At 37.3% G+C, this 16,066-nt stretch overlaps 1 protein-coding gene across 6 annotated transcripts in view; it reads left to right on the top strand.

The window, feature by feature from the left end:
• The window catches only part of grin2bb (glutamate receptor, ionotropic, N-methyl D-aspartate 2B, genome duplicate b), a 142,754-nt gene that overhangs the window by 117,111 nt on the left and 9,577 nt on the right, over window positions 1-16,066 (top strand). For all 6 annotated transcript variants that reach the window (XM_078945517.1, XM_078945539.1, XM_011474390.4 and 3 more), the window contains 5 exons: window positions 1,553-1,706; window positions 2,967-3,092; window positions 4,053-4,282; window positions 6,603-6,763; window positions 9,319-9,506. In XM_078945517.1, the coding sequence (XP_078801643.1) occupies window positions 1,553-1,706; window positions 2,967-3,092; window positions 4,053-4,282; window positions 6,603-6,763; window positions 9,319-9,506 (859 nt within the window). The remainder of the gene's footprint in view (window positions 1-1,552; window positions 1,707-2,966; window positions 3,093-4,052; window positions 4,283-6,602; window positions 6,764-9,318; window positions 9,507-16,066) is intronic.

The following is a 16,066-nucleotide window of genomic DNA, read 5'->3' as shown; positions in this document are numbered from 1 at the left end:
TAACTTACTTACCTATACCTTTCTCCTAAACTATCCCATAGACTGCAGCAGGAGAAGAGAGCAGGATCCAAAAATGAGGAGTTACTGGGATTTTGTTGATATTAGATATTTATATAAAATACATAAGGGATGAGGCCCGGCGAGGGGCCCATTATAAGAAATTAACCGACGACGCGGAAGCCTTCATGTCGACGGTTGCCTCCGCAAAGTCCATTCATTTCTGACCATGGACACTTTGAAGGCCATTATCCCACTTTTTCCATGGTCACTTACATCAAAAATAAATATTCAATCAACTTTTAGAACTATATTCTTGTTTTTGTTTTTGCTTTTTCGTTTTAAAATGCTTTTTTCGCAAAAAGCAAACTATTTTGTACATGGTGTGATGTGTTGTCATGGTTATGGCTAAGCCGGGACCGACTGCACGGCAAAGGAAAGCAATAAATATGCTGATCATCATGATGGGTTATAGAAAGCATCAGTTCAGATAGAAACTTTACCTCTTACTGCTTGTTTTTCTCTAGATAATGAAGCAAAAGTTTGTTTCATATAAGACAGCGCAGTGATATGGAACATTTAAGCTATGTGAACGAATGTTCTTTTTTAGGTGTGGTATATCACTTTTTAAATCCACACCCAGCAGTCACTCAGAGTCGACTCGAGTATTCACCCCGAACGATGGTATAAATTAAAATACATCACACATGAACATGTCATACATGAGGAAACAAATGCAAGATCAAATTAATAAATAATTGTACAGAAACACATAAACTGCGAGAGAAAGAGTTTTTTTTCTTTTTTTAGTAAAAACAGTCCAAAAAAATGAATGCAAAATAGCAGGTTTGAGGGATTTGAAAACCTTGAATCTTCATCATTTTTTCCACCAGGTCTTAAAAACTTTCATAACTTTTAATACTTAAAATAAAAGTTAGGCTTCACTTATTAATAACAGGAAAAAAGCTTAACATTAGACAAAATGTGTGAAAAAAAAACTATTATATTTACACAGATGATGAAGGTCTATTGCAGCCCGGGTCCCTTTAATAAAATTTAACTGATTAATTCATTTATGTTAAGTGTGAAAACCTACGTGATTTCAAACAGAAAAAGCAAAAAAAAAAAAAAAAAAAATTCACAGTTTACATTTTAGCAAAAATAATGCCAAGCATGAAATATTTTCTACAAGGGTCTACAAGTTTGTTAGCCATTAAGTTGACTTATTTTTCCCACATGAAACCTCTGCAGTTAAACTGTAAATAATGTTTTCTGAAAATAATATTTGGAGAATAATTATGTAATGCTGTTTTACAGACTGATTTTAAAACCTTGAAAAGCCTGGAGGAAACCTTAAAACGTAACTGGGATAGATATTTATTTTCCTGTTGCTGTCAACTGTTCCTGTGGTGGGAAATCTTGAGTGGGAACGATCTCTTCGGCCTCTTAATCACTCAGCAGAGATGGTGGATTGCTCAGGTTCCTAGCTCTGAATGTGGATTGTTCCACACTAAACTTCTGTGTTTTCCATCTTGTTTGTTTGTTTGGCCTCCAGGTGGTGTTAAAGAAAGCCCACATGGCCGTGGGTTCACTCACCATCAACGAGGAGAGGTCGGAGGTCATCGACTTCTCCGTGCCATTCATCGAGACTGGCATCAGTGTAATGGTCTCCCGTAGCAACGGCACAGTCTCCCCCTCTGCCTTTCTAGGTCAGGAAAGATGTGTTGTTTTTCCTTCTGTTGTATTACACTAGTGGTCAGGCAATCAATACAAAAGAAAAGTAGTTAGTAAATTTTATCAGTTATGTCTAAAATAAACGCCTAAAATACTTCCTAAGACATATTATAAAAATTCATAAAATACCATAGTAAAAAAGTAATAACATGAAAAAAATGGGCCATTTTGTATCTTTTCTTTTTTTTTTACTGCTATTTTTTTAATAGAGTCGTCATTTATGAAAAACAATTTAAAGAAATTACGTTGTGAAATGCCAGAAAACTTCCCAGGTTTATTCAGATAAGTCAGCTTTCACACTGCACTTTTGAGAACAGACCGTCACACAGTTACAACTGTGTTTTTTTGGGGTGTTAGAAATAAAAACTGACCCAAAAAAAGAAAGTTTATAGTCAAAGTAAGTATTGATCAGCCAGGAGTGACAACAGAAACCACTTAAGCAACGGACACACTGGGCATGTGACGCACGGTCAAAACACGTTGAACAAGGTTTCCTGAATGCCCATAGTGTTCACACTGGACAAACCGCAATTATTTTTAAACGGTTGGTACTTCTGTGGATTAAAATTGGAGTCCCTAGATGATCAAATGTTCAATCTGGTTTCACTCGCAACACCTGATCAGTGGCTGCGCGTTTTGTACGTAGAGCCCAAAAATGGTTATGGAAACATGCAAAGCTTCACACAAATGCAAGAATTTTGAAAGTGGAAACCTGAAACGCTTGCTTACGTAGGCCTTTTTTATTGGAACTAGTTGCTTGAACGCATGTTGCCGAGAGTGGTGTGAAACGTAGTTTCCTTAAAGTGAAAGCTTATACCATTTCCTGTCTTTAGCCAGTTGGACCACTGTCTGCATTCATACTGTAGTGAACTGCATCAGAGTTCATTTGCAAGCAGAGATTCAGAAATTTAACTATACAAAAATCAATAAACTTACAGAGCTGCAAAAACGATGCAGATCATCCAAGAAAAAAAAGTTTCGCACATAATTTTTTAAATTAGAGGTTTATAAACAAAAAAATTCTCCGGAAAAAATAAGTTTTTCAAAAAGCTGTTTTTCCAGGAATTTCAATTTGGTTTTGAAGATTTTTTTCAGTTTCCTCCCATAAAATCTGTAATATCAAGGAACAGCATCCAAAAAGCAACAATCAGGTTCATTTCCGTGCTTTCTGTTCATAACGATGTTTTATATTTTTTAATAAACTTTCACCTCCCCCTTCTGTTGTTCACTCTCAGAGCCCTTCAGCGCTGACGTCTGGGTCATGATGTTCGTGATGCTGCTCATCGTGTCGGCCGTGGCCGTGTTCGTGTTCGAGTACTTCAGTCCAGTGGGTTATAACCGCTGTCTGGCAGATGGACGAGGTGAGAGGCCGACTCGGACGCCAGTGCGCTCATGCGAACGCCCCGGTAATCAATGCTGCAGAAAGGTGACAATGAGGCACAATGTCAACCAATCCAGTGTGGTGGAAGAAAGGTGTCAGGTGACTCAATCGGGCGCTTTGACAATCCTGTCTGAGTGGCGGAGGCTTTTCCACTTGATGCCCTTGGGGTACTTATCTACATTGACAGTCACTTAAGCTCTTCCACTAATGAAATGAATCATTAACAAGAACCAAATCGGTGATGTTAAGTATTCTTAGCCTTATCTTCTGATGTATTGCATTCCAACCTTTTTTTTTCCCGTAACCTACCGTTCTCAAGAATTGCGTCACTGTTGCATCATGGTGTGTAGAGAGTAAAGGCACTTAAGTGCGTCTAATACTATACGTTGAAGCCACTTGTCAGGTTTAACTGTGTGTGACTAAATGAAATGACCCGCCTCTGTTGAATCAAACACAGCTCCAGCAGGAATCAATTTGCCCATCAGAATCCCCGCTCCCATTCAACCTGTTATTTTCTCCAGTTAGACTCCAAGGCCGGCTTTGTTTGGATTCCTTATAGCTTTTATTTTATAGGACAGAGTGAAGACTTTCCAGCAATGGTGCCGTTTTCAGCATTGTGTGGTTTTGTGTGGCTCTAATGGCGGGGTTGTGGTGCTGGCTCCAGCTGGAGGATAATTGTGGCCTGTCGGGCGCCCGTCTTCCCCCTCAGCTCTCGCCGTTTCTCGTCGTCTTTGTTGGCACAAAGCTGCCGTGGGTAGTATTTGCATTCTGACACCTTGTCAGACATCTGTAGAGGTGGGAGGAACTGAGTCAGTGTGTAAAGGGTTGTCACCAAACTGGCGGACCACACAGAAGATGGGAAGAAATCTGTTTTTTCCCCGACAGCAGAAGTTTTTAAGGGACTTCCAGCAAACTGACCTGCCCTCTTTCTGCCCCTCAGAGCCTGGCGGCCCCTCCTTCACCATTGGGAAGGCCATCTGGCTGCTGTGGGGTCTGGTGTTCAACAACTCTGTTCCTGTGCAGAACCCCAAAGGCACCACCAGTAAGATCATGGTGTCGGTGTGGGCCTTCTTCGCTGTCATCTTCCTGGCCTCCTACACTGCCAATCTTGCTGCCTTCATGATCCAGGAGGAGTACGTGGACCAGGTGTCGGGCTTGTCAGACAAAAAGGTGCCGCTTTTCACACAGTGTTATGCTGAACCAGGTGTGTGAAAGTATGTGAGAGTGGGGCGGGAGAACCGCCTGGTTCCTCACTTCCAACCAGTGCGACCGATGCCTGTAGGAACATAGTGCTGCTTTATGTCTGTCTGTTAGCATCACACCACAAGGTTTTCAAGAAAAAAATATGCTTAGACCATTAATGACCTGGACGAAAAGAAATACGCAGCTGGAATTTTCCTTGACTTAAAAAAGAGCATTCGACTCTTTCAATCATGACATACTTGACCAACTAGAAGTGTATGGGATAAGAGGACTAGCGCTAAGTTGGGTCAAAATCTGTCTAACGGGAAGAAAAAACAATTTGTCAAGTTTGATTAATTTACATCAGCCAAAGAGATAAGTTGTGGTCCCACAAGGATCAATTCTGGGCCCGCTGCTATTGAATATATTCATAAATGTATGTATCCAGTGTCTCATAGGGAACTAATCAATGTATCAAAGTTAACTTATCAGAGTCAAACAAAATAAAATCATGAATGGATTACAGATTATCTTTGAACCTAGAACAAACCAAAGTGATGTTTTTGCTAGCCACAATGCCAATACTGAGCTCTCAACTAAATAAAAAAACGTCTCGATTGAAAGTGTTACAGAAATCAAATTCTTAGGGTTTTTATCGATGACGAACGAATTTGAAGGCTAGACATCAGACACATACAAACTAAAGTCTCAAAAAATATTTTAATCATAAATACATCTAAATATACATTAGAATACAACAGTAGATATTTATTGTACTGCACCTTAATACTACTATATTTCACCTACTGTATAGAAATTTGTGTGGCACTAAAGTTTGGAACGGGTTAAGTAATGAGCTCAATGTTCAAATATTCAAATGTTCAAGAAAATGTATAAAGAAACTCTGACTTCACAATATGAAGATAAGAGGAGTTAAGGATCAACAGGTGTGAAAAATTCCAAATACATGTGTGAACTTGATTGTGGTGAAATAATCAAAGATCTTTTAATTACAACCAATGAGCTTTACATTGTGTAATGTGCAATAATGATTACTGAAATGTTTTAAAATACAATCAATAAGCTATGGATTGTCTTTACTTGATCTGCAATGTGTAGCAATAATCACTGGTTTATTGTGATAATGTGTTCTAATGATAATCAATGATTATTACATGTCGGTTCACTAAAGTGTGAATCAGTAATGTTAATTAAGTTAGAATTCTTTCTGAGGATAATCAATATGCAGTCGATTTTGTGACTTGAAAACTTGATCTGCAATGTGTTGCAATGATATCTGGATTAAAATGAAATTGAATTCTGATTATAATCAATGAGTATTACATTACTGTGACATGGTGTGTGATTCACGTTACTGTTTACTGAAGTCTATCTGATCAGAAGTGGATTACAAAAACTATGCAAAACAAAAAAATGAATTAACTCAGTGGGGGTGGGATTATAGAGTCACCCTTGTTCCCACTCCTTTTCAAGCAATAAATCAAGCTCTAATTGACTTTAGTTAATGATCACTATATTTAATTAAGCAAATGTGACTTAAGTGTGTCTTTATTTTAATTGTTTTTTTTATTTATACATTTTATCATTTCTGTAATGAGTTTGATAAATCTGTGTGATTTTTTTTTCGTTGTATTGACTACAATTAGTGCTTGAAATAAAATAACTGGCTATGAGAACTAGCCTGAGTGACCCCTCCCCCGTCGCATTCCAAACAGGAAGTAAACGCTAGCTCCAAGAAGCTAAAATCCCATAAACTTCTACTGAGAAATAAACAGGCATTTCTCAGTCATCCTTTATCTGAGACTTTTTTTAAAAATATTTTCTAGATTATCCTAATTTATTTTTATGACATCTTTTTTTTTTTATTATTATAACTTAATTATTACTGACCAATCAGATGCCTCAATAAAAGGATGTGGTCTCACGTTCAAAACCTTTGACACAATTCTCCCAAACCCATTTTCAAGTGGTTGGAGTGTGGTCTTCCAACAAGCACACTCCTGATTGGGGAGAGTTGTTGCTATAGAAACGTTGACTCAGACCGACTTGGACCACCCAGTTATTTCTGACTCCAAATGACAGCATCTGTATTGGAAAAAAAATGACGACTCAATTAACTTCGTTATTTTTTTAAGAACTGAAAACAAGTCAATGGAGTTTTAGTGCAAATGTGTCGCAATATGTCTAACTCTCATGCTGACCGGCATCACTGGCTGTTGGATGCATCTCTGAAGCTGTTTTCTTCTGTGACGACCCCCTTCACTGTTTTTTCCTTCTCCTGCTGCAGTTCCAGAAGCCAAACGAATTCTCGCCGCCTTTTCGCTTCGGCACGGTGCCCAACGGAAGCACAGAACGCAACATCCGCAACAACTACAGGGACATGCACACCTACATGACCAGCTTCCACCAGAAGAATGTGGACGAGGCCTTGTACAGCTTGAAGACCGGGTAAGGCCTACAAGGAAGGAAGGAAGATTAGAGGCTGCGATTGTCTGTTGTTCTGCAAAAGCGGAGAAGATGCGTGGAGGAGGAGGAGGGGAGGAAAAGGAAGAGGAAGAATTTGGGGCAGTGTGGGAGGGCAGCCAGCAGGGAAGCATTCCTGCCTTCCGCTGGCACCCAGAACCCAGAATAGCAGTGCGGCCTGTGTTCGCTTGATAACTGCCTTCTTACTCTGCTCATCACTCTTTCTCTCTGTCTGTCTGCAAACATTTTCATCAACCACAGCTGAGGAAGTCAGAATGCAAAGCTGTGATGTTCTCCTGATGCCGAGTGGCTGCAGAGGCCTGAGGAGCCCTTTTGATGGTAGCTGGAGAAGCTGGAGGCTGTCACATCAACTCACACTCTGCTAATACAGATCGAGTCTATCTAGAAAAATATTGAGTCTTTGACGTTAATATCTTACCCTGCTTCTTTTTTTTTAGCTAATAATTATATTTAAACGGCAAAATTAAAAATTCCAGTTTAGTTAGAAAGCTTTTTATCTTTAACCAGGACGTGAACAAATCTCTTAACTAACTCCATGACAACAGAGCAACCTAAAATAGAGAACTTACAATGGAGGAGGACTGAGAACACAGCGGGTGATTGTGTACAGAACGTCTCCCCTCTTACATTTTTGGACTTTCTGGCTTCTAAAGTGAATCATCTCTGCTAGATTTTCCCAAAAAAAATGTGCCAAACTTGCAAACAATGTTGAACTTGTTTTTACTTTACATAACAAAATTACTTTTTACGCTACTTTTTAGCCTATCTTTTAGGAAATACAACACAGAAATGCACAAAGGCTCACGTAGAGACTGGGAGGTTTTTTGGGTTTTTTTCAACAAAAGTTCAGTTTTCTTACTTTCAGATGAATGGGTTTTAATTTAAATATGATTTATCATGTTCATTTGGTAACACTTTACATTAGCTATTATAGCAAATCATTAATAAACTGTTAATGACTTAAACAACAGTTAAAAGTTTGATAAATATTGATAATTGTCCCTTATTAATTAGAAAACGATCATGAACAAACTGTTAGTAAATTACTTACTAATGGCTTGTTTAGTATTATTTAACAGTTTATGTATGTTACTGAGATGTTATTTACCTCATCATTCAATACAGGAGGAACATTTTCTACTTTAAAAAACGTCCCAGAAACAAGTAAACTATTAACCAATACTTAACAACATTTATAATTTTCTGACAACCTATTCATGATCTATAACTAATAAAGAGGGTACAGTTATAAATCATTGACATATAGTCAAGAAGTCATTCTCTACCTAACAGCTTGTTAGTTATTTACTGGCTATCTAAAAGGTTCATTTATAAATTATTTATAACCTGTAAACTGGTATTTATTGAGCGATTTATAAGTCATGCATTAACAGTGTATGTATGATTTGTTAACTAGTTATCATAAAGTGTTTTATATATTTTTTTTAAAACTGAGAACAAAAATTAATATAAAGATTCTGCAGGTCACAGATTCAAGACACAATTTAAGTGTCACAAAATAATACAATAATATATAAACCTTTAAAAGAAAGGTTTTCGTAATATTTTTATTCAAAAACAGAACACAAACGTTTTGAAACTAAGATTATGAAAGCCCAATGAAAGTTTAGCAGAAAAACGTGGATTTATCTTTGAGGTTTCAGTTCAGCAAGAGAAATCTTGTGTTTGGATGGAGCCACAGCGACCTCTCAGGAGCGCTTCTGAGGTCCTTTTGTTTTGAAGCACTTCGTATTAAAACAACAGAAATAGAAGCTGGCCCTACCGTTTGTTATTTGACTAATCCACAAAAAAAGCCCTTAAATTTGTTAACAGGTAAACTGATTTAGTTTTAAACAACAAATGAAACAGGAAGTGTAAAGAATTTGTATATTATAAAAGGCTACATTCACACCAGGCACGTGATGCGCATTCAAGAACCCACTAGAGGAACTTTGTTGAACATGCATTAAGCATTCGGTGTTCACACTGGACTGTGGCTACCCCAAACATGTACTTATACAGGTACATGTATAAGTACATGTATCAAAAAAAGGCTTCTATGCAAATCTGGTGAATTTTGTTCCAGGCATTTTCTTTCACAGCTCTATTCTGATATATGATAGACTTTAAAGAGTTCCAGCTGGACACAAACCGCAATTATTGATTTCTCTTATACCTGATTGGTCAAAATCCATCTGGTTTCATTTTTAAAGCGCATTCAATGGCCACGTGTTTTGTACTTACAGCCCCAAAAACTGACTTAGAAACATGCGTAGCGATCTGTGAACGTGGAAGTTTTGAACGTGGAAGCCCAAAATGTGCGTTTACATAGACTTTTCATTGGAGGTGGTGGTGTGAACACGAGCCCAGTGTGAATGTAGCTTTAGACATTTGATCAAAAAACAAAACAGAGGTGCTTTTAGTTGCTTTGGTGAATAATGATACGACCCTCTCGTTGCTTTGGTGAATAATGACACATGCCTTCTCCTAACACACTTGTTGTGTACCATACTCCACAGCAAACTGGACGCCTTCATCTATGATGCTGCGGTGCTGAATTACATGGCTGGCAGAGACGAGGGCTGTAAGCTGGTGACCATTGGCAGCGGCAAAGTGTTTGCCTCCACTGGATACGGCATCGCCATCCAGAAAGACTCAGGCTGGAAGCGAGCTGTGGATCTGGCTATCTTGATGCTGTTTGGAGACGGTGAGCTTTGTGGAAATAAAACGTGGTTGTGTAATTACAGGAAATATGATGGTTCTGGTCAGAAGATCTAAATCTGAGAGGACTTTTTGTATTTCAAACAGCTCTACATTTGTAGAAGCTCTTGCACATTTGAGTCCAATTTCACCAAAGAAACAGCTTAGCAGGTTTACCTTTGATCTAAAATCATGCTTTTTTCTACAGGTTGAATATTTACAATCCATACTTCCCAGGGTTGGTTTCTTAAGAAGCAGATTTTAAGTCAGTTTGCCTGAATGATCAACATCATGGCAGGCTATAAAATTGCCCAAAAACTGATATATACATGTACATCCCAAACAAAATTGGATCACATGCAGTAATGCCTTTGAAGGGATTTAATGGGAAAAAGTACATAAAAACACAATGACATCAGTGCAGAATTTAAAATGAAATCTATTAAACAGTTAGACAAAAATGTTTTTAAGCCACCATGAAAATATTCTGTTGTGTTACAAGTCATCTAGTCTTTACTTAGTGAACTGCACCTTACTCCATTTCCTTTGCTTTTTGAAAAGGCTTCAATCTGGAAGCGAACAGTTGCCCCTTCATTGTCTTTGGTTGCTAAACACCCTTATATGACTTGACATAACTTAATAATTTCATGAACACAAGTGATTTGTAGAAAGAATGGCTTCATGGACATTTGGATATAGAGAGTTCCAAGTTTCAGATCAGGTTCAGTCACAGTTTGCTGGTGTCAAGAAGAACAGTGATGGTGGGGCCGTGTCACTACGTTAATTTTTTGCATATTGCCCGGATGGAAATTGGTCATACCTGAATATACGTGGAAAAGGTGAGAAAGGTTGTGGTCTTTTCTTTTCACATATGTGTCACGAATGAACCATGTTAAAACCACGGAAGAAATACAAATAAACCACGCAAACAACACGTAAATCAACCTAAGAGCCACACAATAAGCAAATCGTGCATGAACTGTACGTGATTATATGTGCGTAGTGGCTGTGTGACACTGCCTTTACGGTGCTGAGGTCCTTATTGGAGAGCAGGAAGTGACATGAAACAAATGATCTCTACTTAGAAAAGCGAGCAAACAAAATGCAATAAAAAAACTTGAAAAAACATGGGTTTTTGTTGAAAAGTCCTTTGCCAACCCTTAACCCTTTCCAAATATTAAATTTTAACATATAGATATCCCAACTTCTTCCTTTTTTTTTTTTAAATATTGTTTTAATGGTGTCATCCTTTTCGAAATGAGATTTTCAAGCACTTCCCAAACAAATCAGTTATATCTACAACTTCTCAAAATAAATTTGACCTAAAAACTCAGTTTTCTATTAGGGCTCAGGTTCTTTAATAGGTTGTTTAATAATCTCCAGAGAGAAATTTGATATTTTTGTTAAAAAGGAGAGTGAAGATCATGTAAGAAGAAATTATGCTTTAAATAAAATTTTAATGTCAACAGGGTTTTTTTTTTTTGCTCTATTTTTAATGCTTTTTATCAGCTAAATCCAACAAACCTTTAGATTCTTCTTTTTTTTTTAGATTAAAAAAAGCTACCGTGTAAATCAGAATCTGTCTGCCAGCTTCCGTGTCTGGTGACGGAAGTGCAGAGTAACACCCAGCAGTGGCCTCCTCATTTGTCTCTGTATAAATGAAAGCATTAGCACCTCTTCATGCATCAAGGTGGCGCCGCTGCACGGGACCACACTAACAGTACCATGGTGGGGGGATTGGTGAGTAACGTCAATGATGCTTTCTAGGATTCCACTACACACCACTGAGACATGCGCTCAGTTGTGAATCGTATTTCCAAAATCAGCTGTTCTTCCCCAGATTTCCATTAATGACATAAACACAGATTCTGTCCACAATATATAACAGACATGGCATGTCACCAACAGTACAAACGTCTCTAAAATTAAGAGATATTTTCAACGCTTTCTTTCTCTGCACACGTCTTTGAACGTGTCTTTCATTTGCAACAGATTATTTAATGTTAATATTATATTAATATTATTATGTTAATATTATTTTTAGGGACCCTTTAAAATGATCCGTGCATTTTTTTAAGAACTATATCTAACATTGCAAGAAATTCTTTCCACAATGTACAAAATACAGCAAAAATGTGCTCAAACAAGGAAAAATGTTCAGTTTCTGTCAATTGTTTGGTGTATAAAAACACACTGATGCTGTGTTATTATTTATGATTTAGTCATAAATGGCTTTTTACATAACATAATGCTGTCTAGACTATCAAAAATAGAAAATAGAACAAAATCAATTATAAACAATTAGGAATTATACAATCTTAACTACAAGATGGCTGTGTTTTGGGGATAGAAAAGGAAAGCAAAGAATGAAATTACTTACTTTATTTAATTTGTTAAATATAATAAATGCCAAATACCTGCCAGGTTCCTAAAAGAAGGTTCATTTTTTATTTCACATATTTACAGTATATCTACTCATAGTTAATGACACATCATTTGACTGGGCTGGGTATCCCCAATAATTTCCAGATTTGATTCAATTCACCAGAGCCTGGATTGATTTAATTCGATTCTTTTGATCCACTCGATTCTGTTTGATTCAATTTGAAATTAACGCTGTTTACACATTTAGAAAAAGTTGTATAGAACTACAAAAGTAATCTAAATATTTTTTGAAAACATTAATATATAGTCAGCAATGTATCTTTAGGTCTTAGGTCACCGGAGTGTTAGCATTAGCCGTCCTATGGGAAACTCTATTATACGTTAGCATCAAGCTAGCAGACTTTGACTATACTGCTGTTATTTGTTAGGTCACCAGAAAAAACGGAAAGGCATAAAGATCGTTCTCTACTTTAATGGATCGATTATTGATCTATTAAGCTTGGATCAATTCAGATCGATGAATTGATCTTATCAATATTTTTTGTCGATGTGTTTCCATCTGTCAAATGTTAATTTGTGGCTGTCGACTCTTTCGAAGCATCTAAAAATCATTCATGCAGATCTTCATGCACAGTTCAGCTCCAATGATGTGCTCAGCAGAAAAGTAGATATTATCTTTTTCTTTAAATATAGCATTTCAATGACTAATGTACTGGCTGTAATATATAAGGGGTTTTTGAATTATAAACGTGCAAATATCTGTAGGCAAATGGAATGCGCTCAAAGATCTTCCTTTTTTTATCATTCTAGAGAGAATCCAAAATGGAAACAAACAAGAAGTCGTCAGTCAAAGCGATTTATTTTGTTGGTTCTTTGGTAAAACGGCAGACGTGACACCTTTTTGCTTCTGCAGTGAAGACAGACACCAGCTGTTTGTTTCTGCTTTTTGACAGCAGTAGACAGGATTTTGCAAGATGGGTGAGAATGCAAACATCTCTGCCATGTGCACGTCTTCAAACGAGAATGAGAGATCATCCTTTTTCTGATATATATGTATATATATATATATATATATATATATATATATATATATTAGTTTGCTTCTTCAGTGTGAAGCATTTTCAACAGCTTTCACTTGGTGTGTATAATTGTGTCACATGGCCATGGAAGGGCTGCTTCTCTTTGCTCTTCTATTTGTGGAGAGACAGATTGCCGCTCATTGTTGTTGTCTCCTTGAGCGGACAGTTCCGATAATTGCAGAGTCAGATGTTAGAAAGGAAAAGCCTCCAGTCTATAGCTTTGACTCCCTGGAGCTGATTTTAGTTGATCAGGATTTATTTTTCCAACCGGTGACGGTTCATCCGAATTCCCTTGTGTTTTTCCTTCTTTTTTTATGTTTCCTGTTATATGAAGTTAGAAAGCTCTCTTCAGATGTCTGACTCCAGATAAATACATCCCAAATGAAAAAGAAAACTCACAGAATGTGTGAGTAAGATGGACATTTGCTTTGAAGACAAATTGCAGGGAGATTTGACAATATTTACCTCTGAAAGTCTAACACAAAGAACAAAGACCACAGATTATGACGCACAGATGTACAAAGACTCAGAGAATAATAAGGAAAATCTTTCCCCATTAACTAGTCCTTATAAATTCCTCGTATGATTACAGATCTGTGGTATCCAGGTCACCACCACAATGGAACGTGCACATTATTCAAAATATTTTCAAGACCCACTTTTTAAAACAATCTTGTGCAAATCCTGGTTTAATGTTTATCAAAAATATGAAAAAAATAACTGATTTATTCAGAAATTCCAGAATTCATGTTATAGAATAAAAGAAACTGGAGTATTTTAATTCTAATGGTCTGTCTGATGTTTTTGATCAGACTCCAGAGTCAAAGTATAGTCTAATCATTACAATATGTTGTTAATAATTCTATATAATTGAATCAAAATCTTTACAAATTTAAATATTAGTAAAAATTATTCATTTTTCGAAGTTTGTCTTTAAAATAAGTTGGTGAAGACCCAGGAGGGCATCAAATGTACCTCTAATTAAGTAAACATTTTAAAAATGATTTAAAATAATTTTTTTTGAAATGCCACATTGCAAAATGTAAAGAAATTTCCTTTGAATGAGAAATAATGTGAAAACATCACACACCTACCTAAACAATTAGTGAAATTTGCTTGTTTTTTGTGTTTTTCTATGCAATTCCCTAATAATTCTTTCATTTTATTATTCACTGTTTAACATCTTTATGAACAAAAAAAAAGTACTTTTTACACAAAGTCAACGTATCACAAACCCTCTCACAAACTATAAATCAGACATGATCAGAATGAGTGTCAGTTTTTTCCATCCAGTTTTTCCAGACTAAATCGTAAAGTTTCCACGTAAAGTTAATACAATCATACAATGTGCACTAGGATGCTCCTACTATTGCGTCAACTGGCTGCTATAGGGGCTAAAGGGGTTGTGGGGGGGGGGCACCGTTCAGTGTTTCGCCCAGGGCGCCAAACCTTCTCTGGCGGTCACTTTTTCTTTGTACAATTTAGCCAAACTTCCAGGTTGAACCTTATTTAAAAAACAAAAAAGTTGAGTTACATGCCATTCATGAAGAAACCCATCAGAGGCTTGTAAAAGAAAAAGAAAAAAATCAGTAAACACTAAACAAACATTATTACACACGGGTTTCAAAAGTATTTTTAACTATAATAAAGTATTTATTTTAGTTATAATAGCTTCTATGGTACTTTATTTTCACCTTTTCATTAGAGATGTTGACTAAAATTGGTTCTGGGAAATATTGGGATCATTTTCTGGTATTAGTTTCAAATGCTTGAAAAACTATTTTTCATTTGTTATTTCTGAGCAAACCTTTAGTTCAGCATCTTTTTTTGGTGTTCCACTTAAACCCCAGTAGTTGGTACCGAACCACTGAAGACTCTTCCAGCATCTCTGCACCTCACCGCGAAAAAACGGCGACTAAATAGACTTCATTTTGTTGAAGCTGGAATGAAGTCATTTTCTGTGGGTGACGTCACACTTCAGTATTCAGACAATGTTTTTTCAAAGTTATACTTTTTTCGTATCGCCAGACTCTTGCCCATACACAGCCCCGCTTTTGATTCCCATTTCATTAAAATAATGGGTGGGTGTTGACTAACAGATGAGTGTGAAAGCCTCTACTTTATATAAAGCTCATTGGATGTTTTCCAACCACGTTCTTTGGTAGTTAGACATTTTCTAAAAGACACGTTTAACTGACGTCACGTACGTCCATGGAGCTAAAAAACAGATTGCCTCAAATCAGCTCAAGGCAAACAAAATCCCGATATGACACTTTGTTGATCTGCTTCAACACTTAGTTTGTTTATGTGAAACCCCATTACAAAAAGAAATGCTGCTGAATTCACTCCTAACACTTAAAAGCCTTTCATGTCTTCAAAAAGTGGTTCCTGTGCTGCCAGGTGGATGTCCTTAAGCGTGCACGACATCCATCTGTGTCTGTGTAGCTGGACTCAATAGCCTCTCTGCTATAATTCTTCCTTTTAGGTGGGGGTTGGAGAATAAATGAGTGGTGTAAAAAGGTACCACACTTGGGGGTGCTATATCAGTACAATCTGGCAGCTTGTATGTTATTAACAAGCGAGAAGTAGAAATTTGGTGAATACCTAGCAGGAAGTCTGTCCTCTTCATTTAAATGTGTGTGTGTGTGTGTGGGGGGGGGGGGGGGGGGTACAACAGCTTTTAGCTTATTTTTTGTGGAAAATTTGACATTGATGAAACAAATGTCGCCATTGTGAACTTTTGCCCTCGCATCAAGATACAGTCCAGGTTCACCGGTCTCCTAACTTCCTGCCAAATCTCATAAACCCCAGCATGCTGACACACACCCGGACCGTGGCCTTTGAGGTGCTAACACTTTCCGTTCAAGCCTGCGTGATGGAAAAATGGGTCATTCACCTCGGATCAGATTCTCAGGATTCACATCCGCTCCAACTTTGACGCACCGTGTTGGCGATGTCGTGTGGGTAGACGGGGTGTCTGCGACGTTCATCATTCAGCGTTTGTGCACGTTCCCGAATGTCTGCTGCGTCTTCAGGTCTTGTGGTTTTGGGAGCAGCGCCTCAGACTCACCGTTGCTTGCTCACATCTGTCACGTCCTGTTTG

This window comes from Oryzias latipes, chromosome 1 (assembly GCF_053564925.1).
Source record: "Oryzias latipes strain Hd-rR chromosome 1, Olatipes_Hd-rR_3.1".
Classification (NCBI taxonomy): Eukaryota; Metazoa; Chordata; class Actinopteri; order Beloniformes; family Adrianichthyidae; genus Oryzias; species Oryzias latipes.
The sequence above is the reverse complement of the archived record's forward strand: the minus strand, read 5'-3'. Positions and strand labels throughout refer to the sequence as shown.